At 34.4% G+C, this 20,302-nt stretch overlaps 1 protein-coding gene across 1 annotated transcript in view; it reads left to right on the forward strand.

Moving 5' to 3' along the window:
• The window catches only part of BRIP1 (BRCA1 interacting DNA helicase 1), a 182,436-nt gene extending 163,055 nt beyond the window's left edge, over positions 1-19,381 (forward strand). The window contains exons 18-20 of the mRNA XM_025996062.2: positions 10,481-10,563; positions 13,455-13,778; positions 17,594-19,381. Of these exons, the coding sequence (XP_025851847.1) occupies positions 10,481-10,563; positions 13,455-13,778; positions 17,594-18,441 (1,255 nt within the window). The 3' untranslated portion in view covers positions 18,442-19,381. The remainder of the gene's footprint in view (positions 1-10,480; positions 10,564-13,454; positions 13,779-17,593) is intronic.
• Positions 19,382-20,302: the final 921 nt, after the last annotated feature.

Genomic DNA, 20,302 nt, shown 5'->3' on the forward strand with positions numbered 1-20,302 from the left:
ATATGTGGGCTGCATCTATAGCAGTGCCCAGTGAGAAATTTGTATCATTAAATGCTTATTTCAAAAAAGAAGAAAGGTCTCAAATCAATAATCTAAGCTTCTACCTTAAGCTAGGAGAAGAAAAGTAAAATATATATAAAGCACACAAAAAATGAAATAATAAAGATAAAAGTATAAATCCATGAGTTTGAAAACAAAGGAAATCAATGAAACTAAAAATTGAGAAATTGTTTTTATTTAAGATTATTTATTAGAGTAAGCACAAGTGTGAGGAGCAGAGGGAGAGGAAATAATCTTAAGCAGACTCTCTGCTGAGTGCAGAGCTCAGTGCAGGGCTCAATTTCAAAACCCTGAGATCACAACCTGAGCTGAAACCAAGAGTCAGATGCTCACCTGACTGCACCATCCAGGTGCCCCTAAAAAATCGATTTTAAAAAGATCAGTAAAAAAGAGAAGCCACAAATTAACAATCTCCAGAATAAAAGAAGTCCTAGTACTATTATACTTGCAGATATTAAAAAGATAGTATGGGAAAAACTATACAATATGCATACATTCAACAACTTAGATGTGATAAACTAATTCCCTCAAACCCACAAAGTACCACACTCACTCAAGATGAAATAGATAACTTGAATAGTCAATCCTCTTTTTTTTTTTTTTTTCAATCCTCTTTCTAGTAAAGAAACAACTTGTAGTTTGAAAATAAATCACCTAGATGGGTTCACTAGCAAATTACCAAGCATTTAAAGAAGAAGTAACACCCAATTCCATTTGATCTCTTCTAGAAAATAGATGGTATAGGGCACGTGGGTGGCTTAGTGGGTTAAGCATCTGCCCTTGGCTCACGTGATGATCTCAGGGTCCTGGGATTGAGCCCCAAGTCAGGCTTCATGCTCAGTGGGATGTCTGCTTCTCCCACATCCTCTGCCCCATTCACCCCCACTCATTCTCTCTTTCTCCCTCTCTCTCTCTCAAATAGGTAAAATCCTTTTTTAAAAAACAGATAGAACCCTTCCCAATTCATTTTATGAGCCCAGTACCATCTTGCAACCAAAACTAAATGAAGACAATATAAAACAGAAAAAAAGAAAAAAAGAAGAAAGGAAGAAAGAATAGAAAGAAAGAAAGAAAGAAAGAAAGAAAGAAAGAAAGAAAGAAAGAAAGAAAGAAAGAAAACAGTAGACTAATACCTGTCAAAAATATAAGTGAAAATATTCTTAAATTAGGTTAGATGTACAAAAATGACAAAGACCTCTGAAAATTCTATAATAAAGGAATGAGAAAACAGGCCATATAGAATCAACTTTGTCGAAACTATAAATTAACCAGTTTACAACATTCCAGGAAAAATTTATTCATGCAAATTGCTGAATCTCATTAAGAACAGTGAATATGGGGATCCCTGGGTGGTTCAGCGGTTTCACGCCTGCCTTTGGCCCAGGGCGTGATCCTGGAGTCCCGGGATCGAGTCCCCTGTCAGGCTCCTGGCATGGAGCCTGCTTCTCCCTCTGCCTGTGTCTCTGCCTCTCTCTCTCTCTCTCTCTCTCTCTCTGTCTATCATAAATAAATAAAAATAAATTTTAAAAAAAGAACAGTGAATATTGTGACATTTTCACTTGCCCAGTTCCCATTCCCCTCTCTTCAAGTTCACAGTAGTTTTAAATCCTAGTGAAAGCCAGCATTCTGCCAGCCAGAGAAAAGGCTGGATCTTATTCCTTGAGATTCCTTGAGAATTGTCATTATGGAACCTCTTGTGATTTCCTGGACAGGGCTGTCTTATATGACCTGATTAGGACCTCACACAGGCAATTTTTTAATTTCACAGCATCCTGAAATGACAATTAAATTTGGGCCAAGTAAAAAGCTAACTAAAACAGCTTAATTGGAAAAACTAGCAAATGAGATATACATAGAGGGCTTTAAAAGTTCTGACATATTCCTGGGACTTTAGTGGGCCATGCCCATATGTACAATGGTGCATGTAACTAGGGATGTGCCACATGGTCAGGAAAACCTGAGAAGCCCCTAAGCTCTCACCTATGGCTGACTTTGAGGCTCTGTTGAAGCAGGAAGTGAAGACTATGGCAGAGTTGTTACCTGCCTTACTGAGGATGTTGAAAAATGTGAGCAAAGCCTCTTGGCAAATGAGACATATATTGGTTACAGATGTTTAAAGAAATCTTTGTCCTGTCATTAACTGGCCACTAAGCTGATCTAGCAGTGGTCACACATGACAGAACATAGACTTTAAAGAATTATTTTTAGAAAGTCACAACAGCAACAAAAAAATCCTTGAGCAGAGGGAAGAATCTGAATTCTAAAGTTGCCACATTGTGTTATTTAAAATGTACTTTTGCAACAAAAATGATATATTTCAAAGAAAGAATATATGTCTCATACACATGAGAAAAAACAATCAAATAGAAAGTGTCCCTAAGATAATCCAGTCATTGTAGTGAATGTATAAAGCTACTTTAAATACGGTCAAAGAAATAAGGAAATTATGTCTAAAGAACTATAGGAAACTATGAGAATGATGTCTCACCAAATAGAATTTCTTAAGATAGAATCAATAATAATATCGAATTTTTAAAAGAACTTAATGGAAATTCTAGATTTGAAAAGTTCAATAACTGAAATGAAGAATTCATTAGAGTGACTCAACAGCTGTTTTGAGCAGGAAGAAGACTCCCTTTACTTAAAAGTAAGTCAATTGAGATTATCTAGTCTGAGGACTAGAAAGGAAAAGAATGAAGAATAATGAACATAGCCTCAGAGACCTGTAGAAGAACCCCATCAAGCATACCAATGTTCACATAAAGGGAGTCTTAGAAGGAGAGAAGAGAAAGGAACAGAAAGATTAGTTGAAGAAGTAAGGCTGGAAACTTCCCAAATTTGATGAAAAACATTAATCTGCACATATAAGAAAACCGGCAAATTTGAAGTAATTTAAAATCAAAGAGATCCATACGTATACATGTCATAAACCACTAACAAAGAGAATCTAGAAAACAGCAAGAGAAAACGACTCACAAGACATCTTCAATAATTTTAGCAGATATCTTATTGGAAACTCTGGGAAGCAGAAGGCAGTGTACTGACATTTAAAGATAAAGACTGTCAATCAACTCTGTATCTAATAAAGCTATCCTTCAAAAATGAAGGAGAAATTAAGACATTCCCAATAAACAAAAACTGAGAGAATTAATGTCCAAAAAATTTGTCCTACAGCAAATACTACAGAGAGTCTTTTTCTGGTTGAAATGAAAAAACAATAGGCATATAGACATATGTCTATATAATAGACATAACCATATGAAGAAATAAAGAGCATCTGTAAAGGTAATTTCATAGATAAATATAAAAAGTAATGTAAGTGTATTTTATAGCTCTTTTTATCCTATTCGATTTTTTTTAAAATAACAACTGCATAAAGCAGTCATTTTAAATATGTGGTGATAGGCATTGTCATGAACCACCACAGGTTCGGTAATTCACTAGGAGCAGGGCAGGGATACATTTGTCATATAGTTAGTTGTATGCACATGTAGGATTTATTACATTGAAAAAATACCAGGCAAAATCAGCAAACAGAATAGGCATATGGGCAAAGTCTAGGGGAAACTAGGTTAAAGCTTCCAAGACTCCTCTCTCAGTGGGGTCATATAGGACACACTTAATTCCCAACAGTGATTATGGTAACATGTATGAGATATTGCCAATTAGGGGAGCTCATTAAAGACTCAGGACCTAGTATTTTTATTTGGGACTGTTCACATAGCCTCTGCCTAGCACTTCCCCAAAGTTCTACCTCTTAGAAACAGATGTTTCTAAGCAGATGTTCAGCTTAATAATTGTTTACCCAAACATTTTCTTTTTTAAATTTTTATTTATTTATTCATGAGAGAGACAGAGGCAGAGACATAGGCAGAGGGAGAAGCAGGTTCCCCACAGGGAGCCTGATGCAGGACTTGGTCCCAGGACCCCAGGATTACAACCTGAGCCAAAGGCAAATGCTCAACCCCTGAGCCACCCAAGCACCCTTGCACAAACATTTTAAACTTAGGGAGCCTCTCCTATCAGTCAATGATTGGAACCCTCCTGAAATCTAAGTTCCTAAACACCAAAGTCTCCCTTGTATGCAGGTCTCTCTAGAGATAAGCATTTTGGCCTGCTGTTACCTCTTTTCTGCACAGGCATACAGTGTATAAAGATATAACTTATATGACAGTAATAACAAAGATGAGGGGAGAAGGAACAGAATCATATAGGAGCAACATTTTTATATACTATTGAAATTAAGTTGGTATTAATCCAAATTATATTATAAGTTAAAGTGTTAATTTATAATCCTCAACATAGCCACAAATAAAATAACTCAAAATAATATAAAATGACAAGAACTTAACATGATACATAAAGATATCTGTTGCACACAGGGGGTTTCTGGGGAGCTCAGTTGGTTAAGCATCTGTCTCAATTTCAGCTCAGGTCATGATCTCAGGATCCTGAGATCAAGCCCCATATTGAGCTCCATGCTCAGTGGGGAGTCTGCTTGAGGATTCTCCATCTCCCTCTGAAATAAATAAATTTAAAGATTGGTTTATTTATTTTAGAAAGAGGGCACACAAGCAGGAGGGGCTAGGAGAGAGAGAAAATCCCAAGTAGACTCTGCACTGAGGGTGAAACCTGACATGGAGCTCGATCCCACAACCATGAGATCATGACCTGCGGCAAAGCACAGACAAAGCAAACCCACTGTGCCACCCAGGCACCCCAATAAATAAAACTTTTAAAAAATATATTGCACAGAAAAGAAACCAATAATGGGAAAATAGTGAAAAAAAATTAAGACATAGAAAACAAATAGTAAAGTATGAAATAGCTAAGTAAATCCTATCTTATCAGTAATTACACCAAATGTAAATTGCATTAAGCACTGCAGTCAAGACAAAGATTTGCAAAATTCATTTAAAAAAAAATACAACCCATCTAAATGCTACCTGTGAGAGAAACACTCTAATTAAGCATGTGCACGTGCACACATACAAATAGATTTAGGTAAATAGATGGGGAAAAGATTTACCATATGAACAGTAAACATAAGTAAGCTGGTTGATTATACTGATATCAGACAAAATAGATTTTAAGACAAAAATTGTTAATAGAGAGAATATTCTATAATGTTTCATTTCATCAAGAATATGTAACATTCAGCTTTGCAACATATACACAGATAGGCAACTAACAAAAGGACCCTAAATCATATGTAGCAAAAACTGTCAGTTCAACAATTAAATAGTTGGATACTTTATTACCCTTTCAATAATAGAACGGTTAGAAAGTAAATCGATCAAAAATGTGAGACGTGAACACTATAACCCAACAATTATAAGCCTAACATATCTATTACACTCCACCTTCCTAAGGTGCATGGAGCATATTCTTCAAGATAGGCTACAAAATAAGTCTTCAATAAATTGAATGGTTAAAATCATAGGAAGTATCTTTTCTGATCTCAGTGGAATGAAACTAGAAATCAAGAATAGCAGAGAAAATGGGAAACTCATGTGGAAATTAAAGAACACATTTTTAACCATTGGATCCAAGAAGATATGAAAGAAACTAGAAAATACCTTGCAATGAGTGAAAATGAAAACACAGTGTACCAAAATTTTGAGGATACAATGAAAGCATTGCTCATTAAGAAACTTACAGTTGTAAATGCCTATTTCTTTTTAAAGAAAGATCTAAAATCAGTAGTCTAACCTCCTTCCTTGAGGAATTAGGAAAAGAAGGGCAAGCTAAGCCCAAGGCGAGCAGATCAAAGGGATAAGAGATATTAGAGTGGAAATAAAGAAGAGAGAGAATAGAAAATTCAATAGAAAAAAATGATAACAAAAGTTTTTTTTTTTAAGATTTTATTTATTTATTCATGAGAGACACAGAGAGAGAGACAGAGACACAGGCAGAGGGAGAAGCAGGCTCCATGCAGGGAGCCCGATGTGGGACTCGATCCCGGGCCCCCAGGATCACACCCCGGGCTGAAGGCAGCACTAAACCTCAGAGCCACCAGGGCTAACCTTTTTTTTTTTTTTTTAAAGTTGGTTCTTTGAAAAGATGAAATTGACCACCTTTAACTGGACTAACCAAGAGAAAATACAGAAAGGACTTAAATTACTAAAATTAGGAATGAAAGAGGGGATGTGACTACCAACCCCATAGAAATATAAAGCCTTATAAGAGAATGCCTTGAACAATTCCATGACAACAAATTACATCACTTAGATGCAATGTACAAATTCATAGAAAAACATAAGCTACTGTAACTGATACAACGAGAAGATCTGAATAGATCTATAAAATTAAAGAGATAAAAGAATTAGTAATCAGAAATTTTCCCATAAAGAAAAGCTCAGGGCCAAATGGCTTCACTGATGAGTTCTAGTAAATACTTGAAGAATTAACACCAGTCCTTTACAAGCTCTTATGAAAAATAGAAGGACAAACATGTATCAACGTATTCCATGAGGCCAGTATTGCCTGTTACCAAAGTCAAAGCCCTCACATGAAAAAAAAGTTACACAACAGTATCTCTTATGGGTGTAGATGAAAAAATTCTTAATGGAAAATAGAAAGCTGAATCCAGTAATTTACTAACAAATTATACACATTGACCATATGGGTTTTATCCTGGGAATGCAAGGTTGGTTCAACCTCCAACCAATTTTGTTGCTCCAACTAAAGTCAATGTAATATACCATATGGTGGAATAAAATACAAAAAACACAAGATCTTCTTAAGAAAAGAAAGAAAAGCATTTGACAGTATCTAATATATTTTCATCACAAAACACTCAGTAGAAATGGAAGGGCATCTGTGACAAACCTGTAGTTAACATTTCAATAGTGAAAGACTGAAAGTTTGCCCCTTTGTTTGGAAATAAAATAAGGATGTCCACTCTCATTACTTGTATTCAGTATTGTATTAGAGTTTTTACACAGGACAAATAGGCAAAAAAGATAGAAAGGAAGGCAGGCAGGCAAGCAAAGAGAGAAAGAAAGGAAGGAAGCAAGAGAAAGAAAAAAAAGTAGTTGGATTTGAAAAGAAGTAAAATTATTTTAAACTTTGCAAATGACATGGTATTCCAGATAGAATTCTTATATCCATAAAACATAACTATTAGAGCTAATAAGCAAGTGCAATAAGTTATAACATTCAGTATACAAAAATCAATCACCTTGTATACAGTGGGAATAAACAATCCAAAAAAAAATTAAGAAATTCTATTTACATATTGTTGTATGGTAACAAATGATAGCTACATTTGTCATAAGCATAGTATAACATATAGGTTTGTTAAGATCTGAAACTAATGTGAAATTGTGTGTCAACTATATTTCAATAAAAATAAATTTTAAATTTTTCATCTCTAATAGCATCAAAAGAGTAAGATGCTTAGGAGTAACTTTAACAAAAGAAATGCCAGACTTTACACCAAAATCTGCAAAATATTGTTGAAAAATTTTTAAATAAATGAGAAAGAATTCCATGATGATGGATTGGAAGGCTTATTTTTAAAATAACAATATTCCCCCTAATTAATCTACAGAGATTTAGTGCAGTTCCAAAATCCCACTGGATTTCTTGTAGAAATTGAGAAAGCTGATCCTAAAATTCATATGGAAATTGAAAGAAACTCATTTTAGTCACAAAAATAATGAAATAGAACAAAATTGGAGAACGAGCGGTTCTCAATTTCAAACATATGCAGTGCTACAATAATCGAGACTGTGTTGTACTGGCATAATATAGACATATAGAACAAGGGAGTAAAGTTGAAGGTCCAGGAAACTCCAGTATTTACAGTAAGTTGATTTTTGACAAAAGTGCCAAGACAGAGGGAGAAGAAGATGGTGGAGTAGGAGGACCTTAGGCTTGTCTTATCCCATGAACACAACTATGTAACTACCAAATCATCTTAAATACCCCAGAAATCAACCTGAAGACTGACAGAACAAACAACACAACTAAAGGGAGAGCAGGGGCCACACTGAAGAAGGTATAGTATGCTCCTTGCTGTTCCTTGACTATGTCAGATAAGCTCTTGTACCAAGGTCTTTGCATTTGCATTTCTCTTTGCTACAAAACTTCCTTTCCACATATATACACAGCCTATTCCCTTACCTGTGAAGGATCTGTGTTGAAATGATGTTTTTTCAGGTGCTCAATATTACTGTATTTAAAAATTTAGTGCCCCCAACATTCCCTATTCTCTATTTTTTCCTTAATACTTAGTATATTCTCATATACTATGTAATTTTCCTACTTTCTGCCATGGACTGAATTGTGCCCCCACCCCTCAAATTCATATGTTGAAGCCTAATCCCCAATGTAATGCTATTTGGAGATGAGGCCTTTGAAAGGTCGTTAGGTTTAGACGATGTCATTCACACGAGCCCTCATGATGGGATTAGTGCCCTTAGAAGAAGAGACACCAGAGAACTTGCATGTCTCTTCCTCTCCCTCCTCTCACCCTCACACAATGAGATGGCTGACATCTGCAAGCCAGGAGGAGAACCTCACCAGGGAACTAATAAGTTCACACCACTTTCTTGCACTTCCCAGCCTCAAGAAATGTGAGAAATAAATTCCTATTCGTTAAGCACCACCCCCCCTTAATGTGTCAAGACAATTCAATGGGGAAAAAAATCTTTTTAACAGCTGGTGCTGGAATGACTGGCTATCCATATGCAAAAGAAAGAAGTTAGTCCCCTTCCTCACACCATATATAAAAGTTAATTCAAAATGGGTCAAAGACTAATGAGGTGTAAATCTTCTTGTCCTTGGATTAGGCAGTGGTTTCTTAAATCTGACATCAGCAGCATAACTAAAAAAAAAACTAGATAAGTTGGGCTTTGTCAAAGTCAAAACTTTTGTTCTTCAGAGAATGCTACTAAAAATGGAAAAAATTCACAGATGGGAGAAAATAGTTGCAAAAAGTGTTTCTGATAAGGGTGTAGCATCCAGAATGTATAAAGAACTTTTATAATTCAACAATAAGAAGATAAATAATGCAATTCAAAAATGGGCTAATGACTTGGATAGGCATTTCTCCAAGGGATATACAAGTGGCCAGTATACACATGAAAGGATGCTCAGCATCACTAGTTATTAGGGAATTGCAAATCAAAACCACAGTGAAATGATACTTCACATTTCCTACAGAACATATAATGAAAAAGTGGATAATAAGTGTTGATGAGGGTATGGAGAAATTAGAAACCTCACACAAAGCTGACAGGAATGTAAAATTGTGCAAGTGCTTCAGAAAGAAAGTGTGGTAGTTCCTCAAGAAGTTAAATATTGAATTCTGTACAATCCATCAGTTCCACTCCTAGTTGGATTCATACGAAAATTTGTACCAAATGTTCAAAGCAGCATTATTCATAACAATCAAAATGTGGAAACAACCCTAATACTCATTAACTCTCCACCAAGGCACCACTCGACAGGGGGCTCAATCTCAGTACCCTCAGATCATGACCTGAGTTGAAATCAGGAATCAGACACTTAAGCAACTGAGCCACCCAGGCGCCCTTGAATAATTTTTAAGATTAAAATTTTTTTTAGCAAACCAAATATGACAATCTGTAAAAAGAATAATGCACCATAACAACATGTGGTTACTATCTAAGGAATGAAAGTCTGGCCCTCTATTTGAAATTTTGCCAATGTGCTTCACTATGCTAACAGTCTAAAGAAGAAAAACTACATGATCATATCAATTGATACTTCCGAGGTTTCTTTTTCACAAAATTAAACATTCATTAATGATGAAAACTCATTAAACTAAAAAAAAGTTCATTTACATAAAATCTACAACTAATATGATACCAAAGGTAAAAAAAAAAAAAAAATACAGTCTGTGTGGCTAAGATTTTGGAAAATATTTTCAATAATATTTTGGCTTTCAAAATAGAATGCATATAACATTTTTAATATAAGTCATCAGTAGAAAAAAAATAAGTCATCAGTAGATGGCAAAAATTGATTTTTTAATATACCTACTTAGGTATATTATATTGAACCATTTCTATAACCTTGCTCATAATAGCAAAGCTTTGATTAAAGGAATATCTGATATATTAGATATATCACTGATATATCACTGACTTTCTCATTCTTTTATCTGTCCCATGAGAAATTTGGCTTTTCTTTTCTTTTTTTTTTTAAAGCTTTATTTATTTTAGAAAGAGAGCACAAGTAGGAAGGCAGGGAGAGGAAGAAAGACTCTCAAGCAGACTCCCTGCTAAGTATGGAGCCCAGTGCAGGGCTCAATCTCACCATTCTGAGATCACAAACTGTTACAAAATGAAGAGCCAGAGGCTTAATCAACTGCACCACCAAAGCGCCCTGTTGGTTTTTATTTTCAAGTTTATTTTTGTTTGATTTTTCTCCCTATTTCTTTTTATAGGTGTATTCGACACAAAAATGATTGGGGAGCTCTTATTCTAGTGGATGATCGCTTCAGGAGTAATCCCAGTAGATATATATCTGGTAAGATTCTCAGATGGGCTTAAAGTAAGAAATAATAATGATCTTTGGCATTTGATAACTACTAGTTTTAAAGAAAAATTTTGGACAGAATTTGTTTTACTAAATCAAACTTGGAAAAATTCACATTGTTGGGAAATCTAGCCTTAATAATGCTTGTGTTTATAAAAAAAATAGAAGAATCTGGTTAGATACTAACATAGTATTAATCAGGATCCTTCAGTTTCATAGAATGTAGGATTTAATTAAGTAACAGAGTATTTAGCATTGTAAGGGGAAAAAAAGGCTGTTCACAAAAATGAATTTTCCAGGAAATAAGTTTTTACATGTAAGCATGTAAGCAATCTCCTTTGGCTGCTTAGAATTCCTTATTCTTTCATTCTGGAATATACTGAAGTTTGATTGTTTATTTAGATATGCTTCAGCTGTTCTACAGTTTATGTTAGTCAGAACTAGTATTTTCTAAAAGAAAAAAAGCACCATGTGGGTCTCAAGATGAAATAGATGGTCATTTTTTGCCCACTTAGATGAACAAGTACTATGTGCCTATAGTTTCTATCCAGTAGTCAGAGTCCCTTTAGAGTCAATACCAGGAATCCATCTGTTATTAAAGAACTGTTAGGAATACTTGCATCTGTATTATCTTTAAAGCTTAAAAAGTTCATGCCGTACAATGATAGAGATGCAGAATTTTAAGTTTCTTTCTGATTAGCTACCTGTAGGTATGGACTTTTTTTTCTATCCCAGAGCCTAATATTTGGTTTGGTATTAAAATGTATCCACCTGGTTTAAAATAGCAAGTGCTTTATTAGTCTTTTCTGCCCTTTCCATGTAAAGCAAGCCATTGTGCTTAGGTCCAGATATAACTAAAAGAAAAATGTTAAGTGCTTATGTTTAGTCAGCAGATGGAGCTCAGATTCTTTGTGTTTTCAAAAGCAAATGGACATTTTGCACCAAAAAGGCTTTCTTTGATTACAGAAAGTTCCAAACATGAAAGAAGTTTATAACTAAAAATTGTCCATTTTAGAAAGTTTCTTGGTTAATTGGTGTAATTATTTTCCCCAAGTTAACAAAAATAAAGAACTTTAAGGGAAATGTTTATTTAAAATGTACTTCTAGGGCTACCTTACTGGCTCAGTAGATAGAACATGTGACTCTTGATCTTGGGATTGTAAATTTGAGCCCCCCATGTTGGGTGTGGAGATTACTTAAAAATAGAATCATTAAAAAATTAAAAATTAAAATATTCTTCTTGCCAACTATACTTCAACTAAAAAATGTAAAATATGAAAAAAAGTTTTTCTTATTTTAAAATCTTGAAGTTGAATTTTTACCTGATCAAATTTGATTTTTTTTTAATTGTATTTTTTTAGTCTGTATAGCCAATGTGAGGCTCGAACTTAAAATCCCAAGATCAAGAGTTGCATGCTCCACTTACTGAGCCAGCTAAGCATCCCTGACAGATTTTAAATGAAGAATTTTTCATTATTTTTGTATGGTTTTTATTTATTTTTTCTGAGATTCATAAAAATTTGAAGTCTTCTTATCGAGACAGTAATAGCACAGCATACAAATTCCTTTTGATTAAATTCAGCTTGTAGGGACTCCTGGGTGGCTGAGCAGTTGAGTGTCTGTCTTTGGCTCAGGTCGTGATTCCGGGGTTCCAGGATCGAGTCCCATATCAGGTTCCCTGTGAGGAGTCTGCTTCTCCCTCTGCCTGTGTCTCTGCCTCTTTCTGTCTCTCATGAGTAAATAAATAAAATCTTTAAAAAAAAATTCAGTTTGTATTAACTATAGAACTCAATTTGATTTACATTAAATATAGAAAAGCTCCATTAAAAAAAAAAACTAAAGGGGAATGTATTTGAAATGAATGAATTACAACTTGAAACTTGAAGCCCTGTCTTATTTTTCTTCTAACTTAAAATACCATAGTGACTTTTTAAACTACTTCAGAAGATGATGATAGTTTTAGTAATACCAACCAGCAGAGAATATTTATTTTTTAGAAATCCAAATGTCTGATTTTGAATTTCGTTCTGAAATTAAGCAAAACACTTATACTTTTATGTGGTTCAAGCTTATACATTACTCACATGTCACAGGTCAAATCCTATCCCTTATAACTTGGTTATTTATATATTAAAAAAGAATTATATAATAAATATACAAACAGGACATGATTTGTCCCTAATAATAACATTGTTATTCTTTTCATTCCCTGGTTAGTATAAGACATTTGGAATTGGGGGAGAAGAGCACCAAAAAAGGAATCTTGAATTTATTTTTGTGAAGGAAGTCAAAGTTAGAAAGTTGGAATGGAAGACTGTTGATTGTTGTTTACAACTTTTAGTTTCCTTAAAATTAAAGAGCAGGCATTATTTGTGGAAAATTATGATGAAATTAAATTTGCCTTATTTCCCCAGTTATCCTAAACTGACAAATAATACATTTCCCCCTCTGCCTCTTCCCTCCCTCCAGTTGATAATCACTGCACATAAAGAAAAATGTTACTGATACATGAGCAGAGTATACATGTGAAGATGTTTAGGCAGGAAAAATACTGAGAATCATTCTATATACCCTAAATTCATGTGGATTACTTCATTAGAAAAATGATCTAAGTGTTTTCTTAATACATAATATATATTTTTTAAGATTTTATTTATTTATTCATAAGAGACACAGAAAGAGGCAGAGGCATAGGCAGAGGGATAAGTAGGCTTCCTGTGTGGAGCCCCCCAATGCTGGACTTGATTGCAGGACCCAGGATCATGACTTGAGTGAGCCAAAGGCAGATGCTCAACCACTGAGCCACCCAGGTGCCCCAAAACATAGTATCTTAAGAAACTAAATAACTACAGTTTCTTCCTTGGGTTTACTTTTTTCCTTAGGACTTTCCAAATGGATACGGCAGCAGATTCAGCACCATTCAACCTTTGAAAGTGCACTGGAGTCCTTGTCTGAATTTTCCAGAAAGCACCAAAAGGTCATTAATGTATCCAAAGAGGACAGAAAGTTTACACAAGACAGTGAGTCTATACTTGAAGTGACCTGTTTGAAGGACAATACATTAACTTACTTAGAAGCAGCAAGTCCTCTAACACCAGAAAATCCTAGGAAAGGTGAAGCAAAAATACATGTCCAAGAACAACAGTGTCTTACAATAACTGAAAGTCCACCTCTACCAAGAGGCATCATCTCCAAAAAGGAAAGAGGTTTGAAAAGTTTTGCCTATTTACATTTGATAGAGAAGTCTTTCATTATATCCAGTGAAATGATATTTATTGTGCTATAGATTAATTTTTTAAAACACGGTTTGAAATAGAAAGTGTTGCCATAAAATAATAAAATAATATGGTGTATTGGAATAGGAACAAACTTTTGTCAAGAGACCTAAGCATAGTTTGTATTTCTCCACTCACAAGGTTTGCCACCACCTAGCTGTGTGACCTGAGCAAGTCATGTAACTTTTTTGAGTCTTAATAAAAAAAAGAATCTATACACACCTATCTCTTAGGATGGGCTGTAAAGATCTAATAATATGAATATCATGAATATCATGAATAAATATCACAGCATAGTAAAATATACTGTACAAATGGTAGATATTTTTCTAAAAGCTATAATAAAAATTGGTCTATTTATAGATACAAGAGCAGTATTCAAGTAAAAAACATGAATTTCTTAGTTTAGGTAAATGAATTTCTTAGTTTAGGTAAATGTGAGTCATTTATACTAAATGATAAAAAAAATAATTGTAAAAAATAGAGGAGTATCTGGGTGGTTCAGTTGATTAAGCATCTGACTCTGGGTTTAGGCTCAGGTTATGATCTCAGAGTTGTGAGATTGAGCTCCACATAGGGCTCTGCACTCAGCAAGGAGTCTGCTTGAGATTCTCTCCCTCTCCTCCTGCCCCTCCCCCACTGTGTGGGCTCTCTCTCGCTCCCTCAAATAAATAAATAAATAAATAAATAGGTCTTTAAAAAATATATATATATATACACACACACACACACAAGAATAGTCTGTCAGGGATTGACAAACTATGGCTTATGGACCAAATTTGGCCATCTGTTTTCGTAAAGCAAGTCTAATGGAACATAGTCATGTCTATTCAGTTACATAAGGTACACAAAGCAGAGTTTAGTCATAGTATATTTTGTACTGGAACAGCATAATTGAGTACATATGTACCTCAGAGATATTGCAGGTTTGGTTCTAGACCACCACGATAAAGCAAGTATCACAATAAAGCAATTCAAGTAAAAAAAAAAAAAAAAAAGCAATTCAAGTGAATTTTTTGGTTTCATAGTACATATAAAAGTTATATTTACATTATACTACAATCTCTTAAGTGTACAATAACACTATGTCTTTAAAAATAATGTATATACCTTAATTTAAAAATATTTTATTGCTAAAAAATACTAGCCATCTGAGCTTTCAATAAGTCATCATCTTTTTGCTGGTGGAGTGTCATGCCTCAGTTTTGATGGCTACTAACTGATCAGGGTGGTGTTTGCCAAAGGCTGGGGTGATTGCAGCAATTTCTTAAAAAAAATTACCACATTGAAGTTTGCCACATCAATTGACTCTTCCTTTCATGAATGATTTCTCTACAGCATGCAATACTGTTTTACTTAAAAGTAGAACTTCCTTTCAAAATTGGAGTCTGGGACACCTACGTGGCTCCGTGTTGGACCTCTGCCTTCGGCTCAGGGCATGATCCTGGAGTCCTGGGATGGAGTCCACACTGGGCTCCCTGCATGGAGCCTGCTTCTCCCTCTGCCTGTGTCTCTGCCTCTCTCTGTATGTCTCTTATGAATAAATAAGTAAAATCTTTAAAACAAAACAAAAAATAAAATTGGAGTCAGTCGTCTCAAACCCTGTTGCTACTTTATTAACTAAGTTTAGGTAATATTCTAAGTTCTTTGTAGTCATTTCAAGAATTTTCACAGCATCTTCACTAGGAGTAGCTTTCATCTCAAGAAACCACTTCCTGAAAAAAAAAAAAAAAAGAAAGAAAGAAAGAAAGAAAGAAAGAAAGAAAGAAAGAAAGAAAGAAAGAAAGAAGAAAGAAACCACTTCCTGCTCATGTGTAAGAAGCAATTCCTCTTCCATTGAAGTTTTATTATGAGACGGCAGAAATTCAATCACGTTTTCAAGCTTCCCTTCTCATTCTAGTTGTCTTGATATTTCTACCACATCTCCACTGAAGTCTTGAATCCCTCAAAGTCATCCATGAGGGTTGGAACCAGCTCCTTCCAAACTCCTCTTAATATTGATATTTTGACCTCTTCCCATGAATCATGAATATTCTTAATGGCATTTAGCATGGTGAATCCTCTCCAGAAGGTTTTCAACTTTTTTTGCCCAGATTCATCAAAGGAATCCCGATCTATGGCAGCTGTTGCCTTACAAAAATGTATTTCCTTTTTTTTTTTTTTAGATTTATTTATTTATTTTAGAGAGAGAGAGAGAACACGAGCAGGAGAAGCAGAGGGAGAATCGCAAGCAGACTTCATGCTGAGCACAGAGCTGGATGCAGTGCTTAATCTCATGACCCTGAGATCATGACCTGAGTTGAAAAAAGTGTCAGACACTTAACTGTGCGACCCAGGTGCCCCCAAAAGTGTATTTCTTAAATAATAAAACCTGAAAGTCAGAATTGCTCCTTGATCTATCTTGGTTTCAACATGTCTTTCTCACTAACTGTATCGTTTCTAGCTTTTGATTTAAAGTGAGAGATTTGTGACTCTTCCTTTCCCTTGGATGCTTAGAGGCCATTGGAGGATTATTAATTGGCCTAATTTTAATATTGTTATATCTCAGAAAATAGGGAGGCCTTAGAAAAGGGGAAAAAATGGAGGAACAGCTGGTCAGTCAAGCAGTCAGAACACAAACATTTGTCTACCAAGTTCACCATCTTACGTGGCTGTGATGTATAGTGCCCCAAATAGTTACAATAGTAACATCAAAGATCACTGATCGCAGATGACCACACAAATATAATAATGAAAAAGGTTGAGATATTACAAGAATTACCAAAATGTGATACAGAGACGTGAAATGAGCAAATGCTTTTTAAAAACTGTTGCCTGTATGCTTGCTTGATGCAAGGTTGCCACAAACTTTGAATTTGTAAAAAACACATTATTTGCAAAGTACAATAAAGAAGGTATGCCAGGGTGGGGGGTGGGGGTGACTGGGTGATGAGCACTGAGGGGGGCACTTGATGGGATGAGCACTGGGTGTTATTCTATATGTTGGCAAATTGAACACCAATAAAAAATAAATTTATAAAAAATTTAAAAAACAGGAAGGTATGCCAGTAATATGACCCAGAAAGCCTAAAATCTTTACTATCTGGCCAGTTATAGAAAAAGTTTGCCAAACTGTGATCTGTATCATTGGATATCATTTTAATTGTTTTAACTAATATATGACAATTTAATATATGAAGCATTAAATATTTACTTTATAGTACCTGTTGGGTTGGGGTTTTTTTGTTTTTGTTTTGTTTAAGTAAATGTCATAATGAATTCAAAGCCATTAGACTGGTAATCAGGAAACCTAAGTTCTAGTTTGGGTCTGATTACTAACCAGTTTTATAACTCTAAACAAATAATTTAGTCTTTGTGGTTGCCAGTTTCCTTTAGGGAATTAATCTAGATCAGTTTTTCCCAGTCCTTGGTTAGTGAATTTTTAAGGCAGAGTTTTATAGTGTATTTCCTCCGTTACTCAGCCCTCTTCCTATTCCTTTTACCCCTCCTTTTTTCATTCACTTCTGAGGTCCCTGGTGTGGAATTTGATAGTTTACCAGACAGCATTATAACTTGGGCTCAGAATCACTGGAGATCTAAGATTCCTTTCAGAGTTCACATTTTGTTCTCTATATTCTAATATGGAAGTCCTGCTGCTATTGGTTGTAGGCTTTAAATTAGGATCCTATACAGTTATTTCAGTATTTTTAACAAAAATTACTATATTAGAAGCAGAAAATTAACACTTTTAAATTTTGTATTTGTAGATGATCCTGTATTACCAGAAGAGTTTGCCCAGGCAGTCAAAGCAGAAAAAAATGTGATTTCCAGATCCACAAGCCCAATCTTCAACAAACAAACAAAGCCAGTTAGCTGGTCTAACTTTAATTCTTTGGGACATTATTTTACTGGTGAAATTCTGACTGCAGGACCTAAGTTCAGGTCACCAGAGGACTGTGCCTCTAGCATTTCCACTTTAGAAACAGAAGAGGGTTATAAAACAGTTTTGCCACTCACTGATAAATGTGAATCCTCATCTCTGATGTTAAATGCATCATGCTCTCAATCAGAAGTCATTTCATCAGTAAAGATTGATTCTACTCTTCTTAAAAGAAATTATTCCAAACAACTATTTTGCTGTGAAGAAGCCGTGGATCCAGACATTGAATTGTCTCTAGTTGGTGAAGAAGCTAAATTTTCCACTTCACATAGAGCTTCTGAAACAGAAGCAGAGGATGAATCTATCTATTTTTCACCTGAGCTTTATGATCCTGTAGATACAAATGAAGAAAAGAATGAACTAGTTGAAAGTGATAGAGACAATAGATTTGTTGATCATTCAAATTGTATTTTAGTTGAAGATCTTTTTGAAATTAGAACTATTAAGGGAGTGGATTCAGTCCAAGAAATGAAAGCTGAGGATTGCACAGTCACAACGTTGAGTAGACTCATGCATATTAAAGAAAGTAAAATTGATAACATTGATAGTAATATGAAAAAAACTCATATAAATGAATTGGAACTAGGAAAAACTTGTGAAACTGATATAAAGAACTTTAATCAGTTGCCTTCCAAAAATAAAGGTGTGTTCCTGGTGTTAGATAATAATACTTAACTATAATACTATAAAAATATGTTGTCATGCTTGTATTAAACTCTATTTTAAATGACAACTCCTTCATTGGATAAATGGTATAGTTTTTTTATTTTAAAAATATTTTTCACTTTAATTCTTTGATATTAGAGGTTTTTAAGTCTTATTTTATGTTTAGAATGTAAGTTTTGTTGTTTTTGAGTTTTGAGAGTGATCCATACAAAATATTTTCTTCTAACAAATTTTCTTTACCTATATACTTAATCTGAAAGATACATAGTTAACTGAAGCACTTTAAATTTTACATAAATATTTGTATTTTATAGTCCTATTCATCCATTTGTTTTCATACTAATATATAAAAAATGAAAGCAGTCGAATCCAGTTATACCTCAGTCATGTTTTATATATTCACCTCAAATCAGTTTATTATTTTAGAAATCAAAGTTTTCTTTTAAAAGCTTATTCCTGTATTAAACTGCCTATTTAGAAGTAATTAAGAATGAAGAAGAAAACTATGTATTTTTAACTGATATTGCTTTACATTTTTCTGTTTTGATAAACCAAAATCAAGCACATTTAAAGCAAATTATGTAGTTACAAAATGCCAAATGAATGACTCCAGATTTGCAGTTCTAATTATTTAGCTTCATTGTGGAAAAAGGTGACATGTTCTAGCATGAAAGCTATAACTATGAAATTGTTAGGATAGAAAACTTCATATGTAAATTTTATAAGTAAACCCAAACATGTGGGATCCCTGGGTGGCGCAGCGGTTTGGCGCCTGCCTTTGGCCCAGGGCGCGATCCTGGAGACCCGGGATCGAATCCCACATCAGGCTCCCGGTGCATGGAGCCTGCTTCTCCCTCCGCCTGTGTCTCTGCCTCTCTCTCTCTCTCTGTGACTATCATAAATAAATAAAAAAAAAAAAAATTAAAAAAAAAATTAAAAAAAAAAAAAACCCAAACATGTAACTGCAACTGAAAAATGTTCTCTTATGCTCACTAATTTTCTGTAAATTTTGACTCTGTTTATGTGTTTATGAATGAAGCTATATTTCTGATCAACAATGGTTATAAAAGATGCCCTTCTCTGTTATTATTTCTTTAAAATTACATTCACTCATGTTTTTCTAAGAAACATCTGTTATTTGATGGACTTTTAGGCTTTGTGTGGATGATTCGAATTTAAATTTTGTGATTTGTCAAGTTTGGATATGTTTTATTTTTTCAACTCAAAATTCCCAGCAATCCAGTATTTTATATAGTCATTTGGATAAATGAATTATATTGTATATATTTGCTTTTATTTTGAAAGTGTTTAGATTGACTACAGCTTTTTTCTATAGCATTGGATATTAGAACTGTGACAATAGTTCAAAGAAATTTAAATTGATAACTTACCAGTTAGAGTTATCTATAGATTAGGATATATTAGATCCCTAGTATTATACATTTTTCCTAGTTGATCAGTGAGTAATAAGTTACAAACACTAGAATAGAAGATAAATTAAGCACAGTATTTTTTAGTCATTCCTTGGTGTATCACCCAACTTAATCTCAAGTTTATTCTCTCTAAAATCTAATTCTCTCTGAAGCTAAAAATTTCCATTAACTAAGAATGCATGTAGAAATGCAACACTAGCATTTAGTGATTCCAAAAGGTATTTCAGAAATTTTGTGCAATGACCTCACTATTGAAACAGGTATAGGGTCCCCTCAGATAACAACTTTGACCAGGATAATATTGCAAGAATTAAAATACCAGCCTTTATGGGGCACCTGGATGGCTCAGTCAGTTAAACATCCAACTCTTGATTTCAGGGTCATGGTATCAAGCCCCATGTTGGGCTCAGCATGAAGTCTGCTTGCCTCTCTGCTTC

This window comes from Vulpes vulpes, chromosome 2, assembly GCF_048418805.1.
Source record: "Vulpes vulpes isolate BD-2025 chromosome 2, VulVul3, whole genome shotgun sequence".
NCBI classification, from domain to species: Eukaryota; Metazoa; Chordata; class Mammalia; order Carnivora; family Canidae; genus Vulpes; species Vulpes vulpes.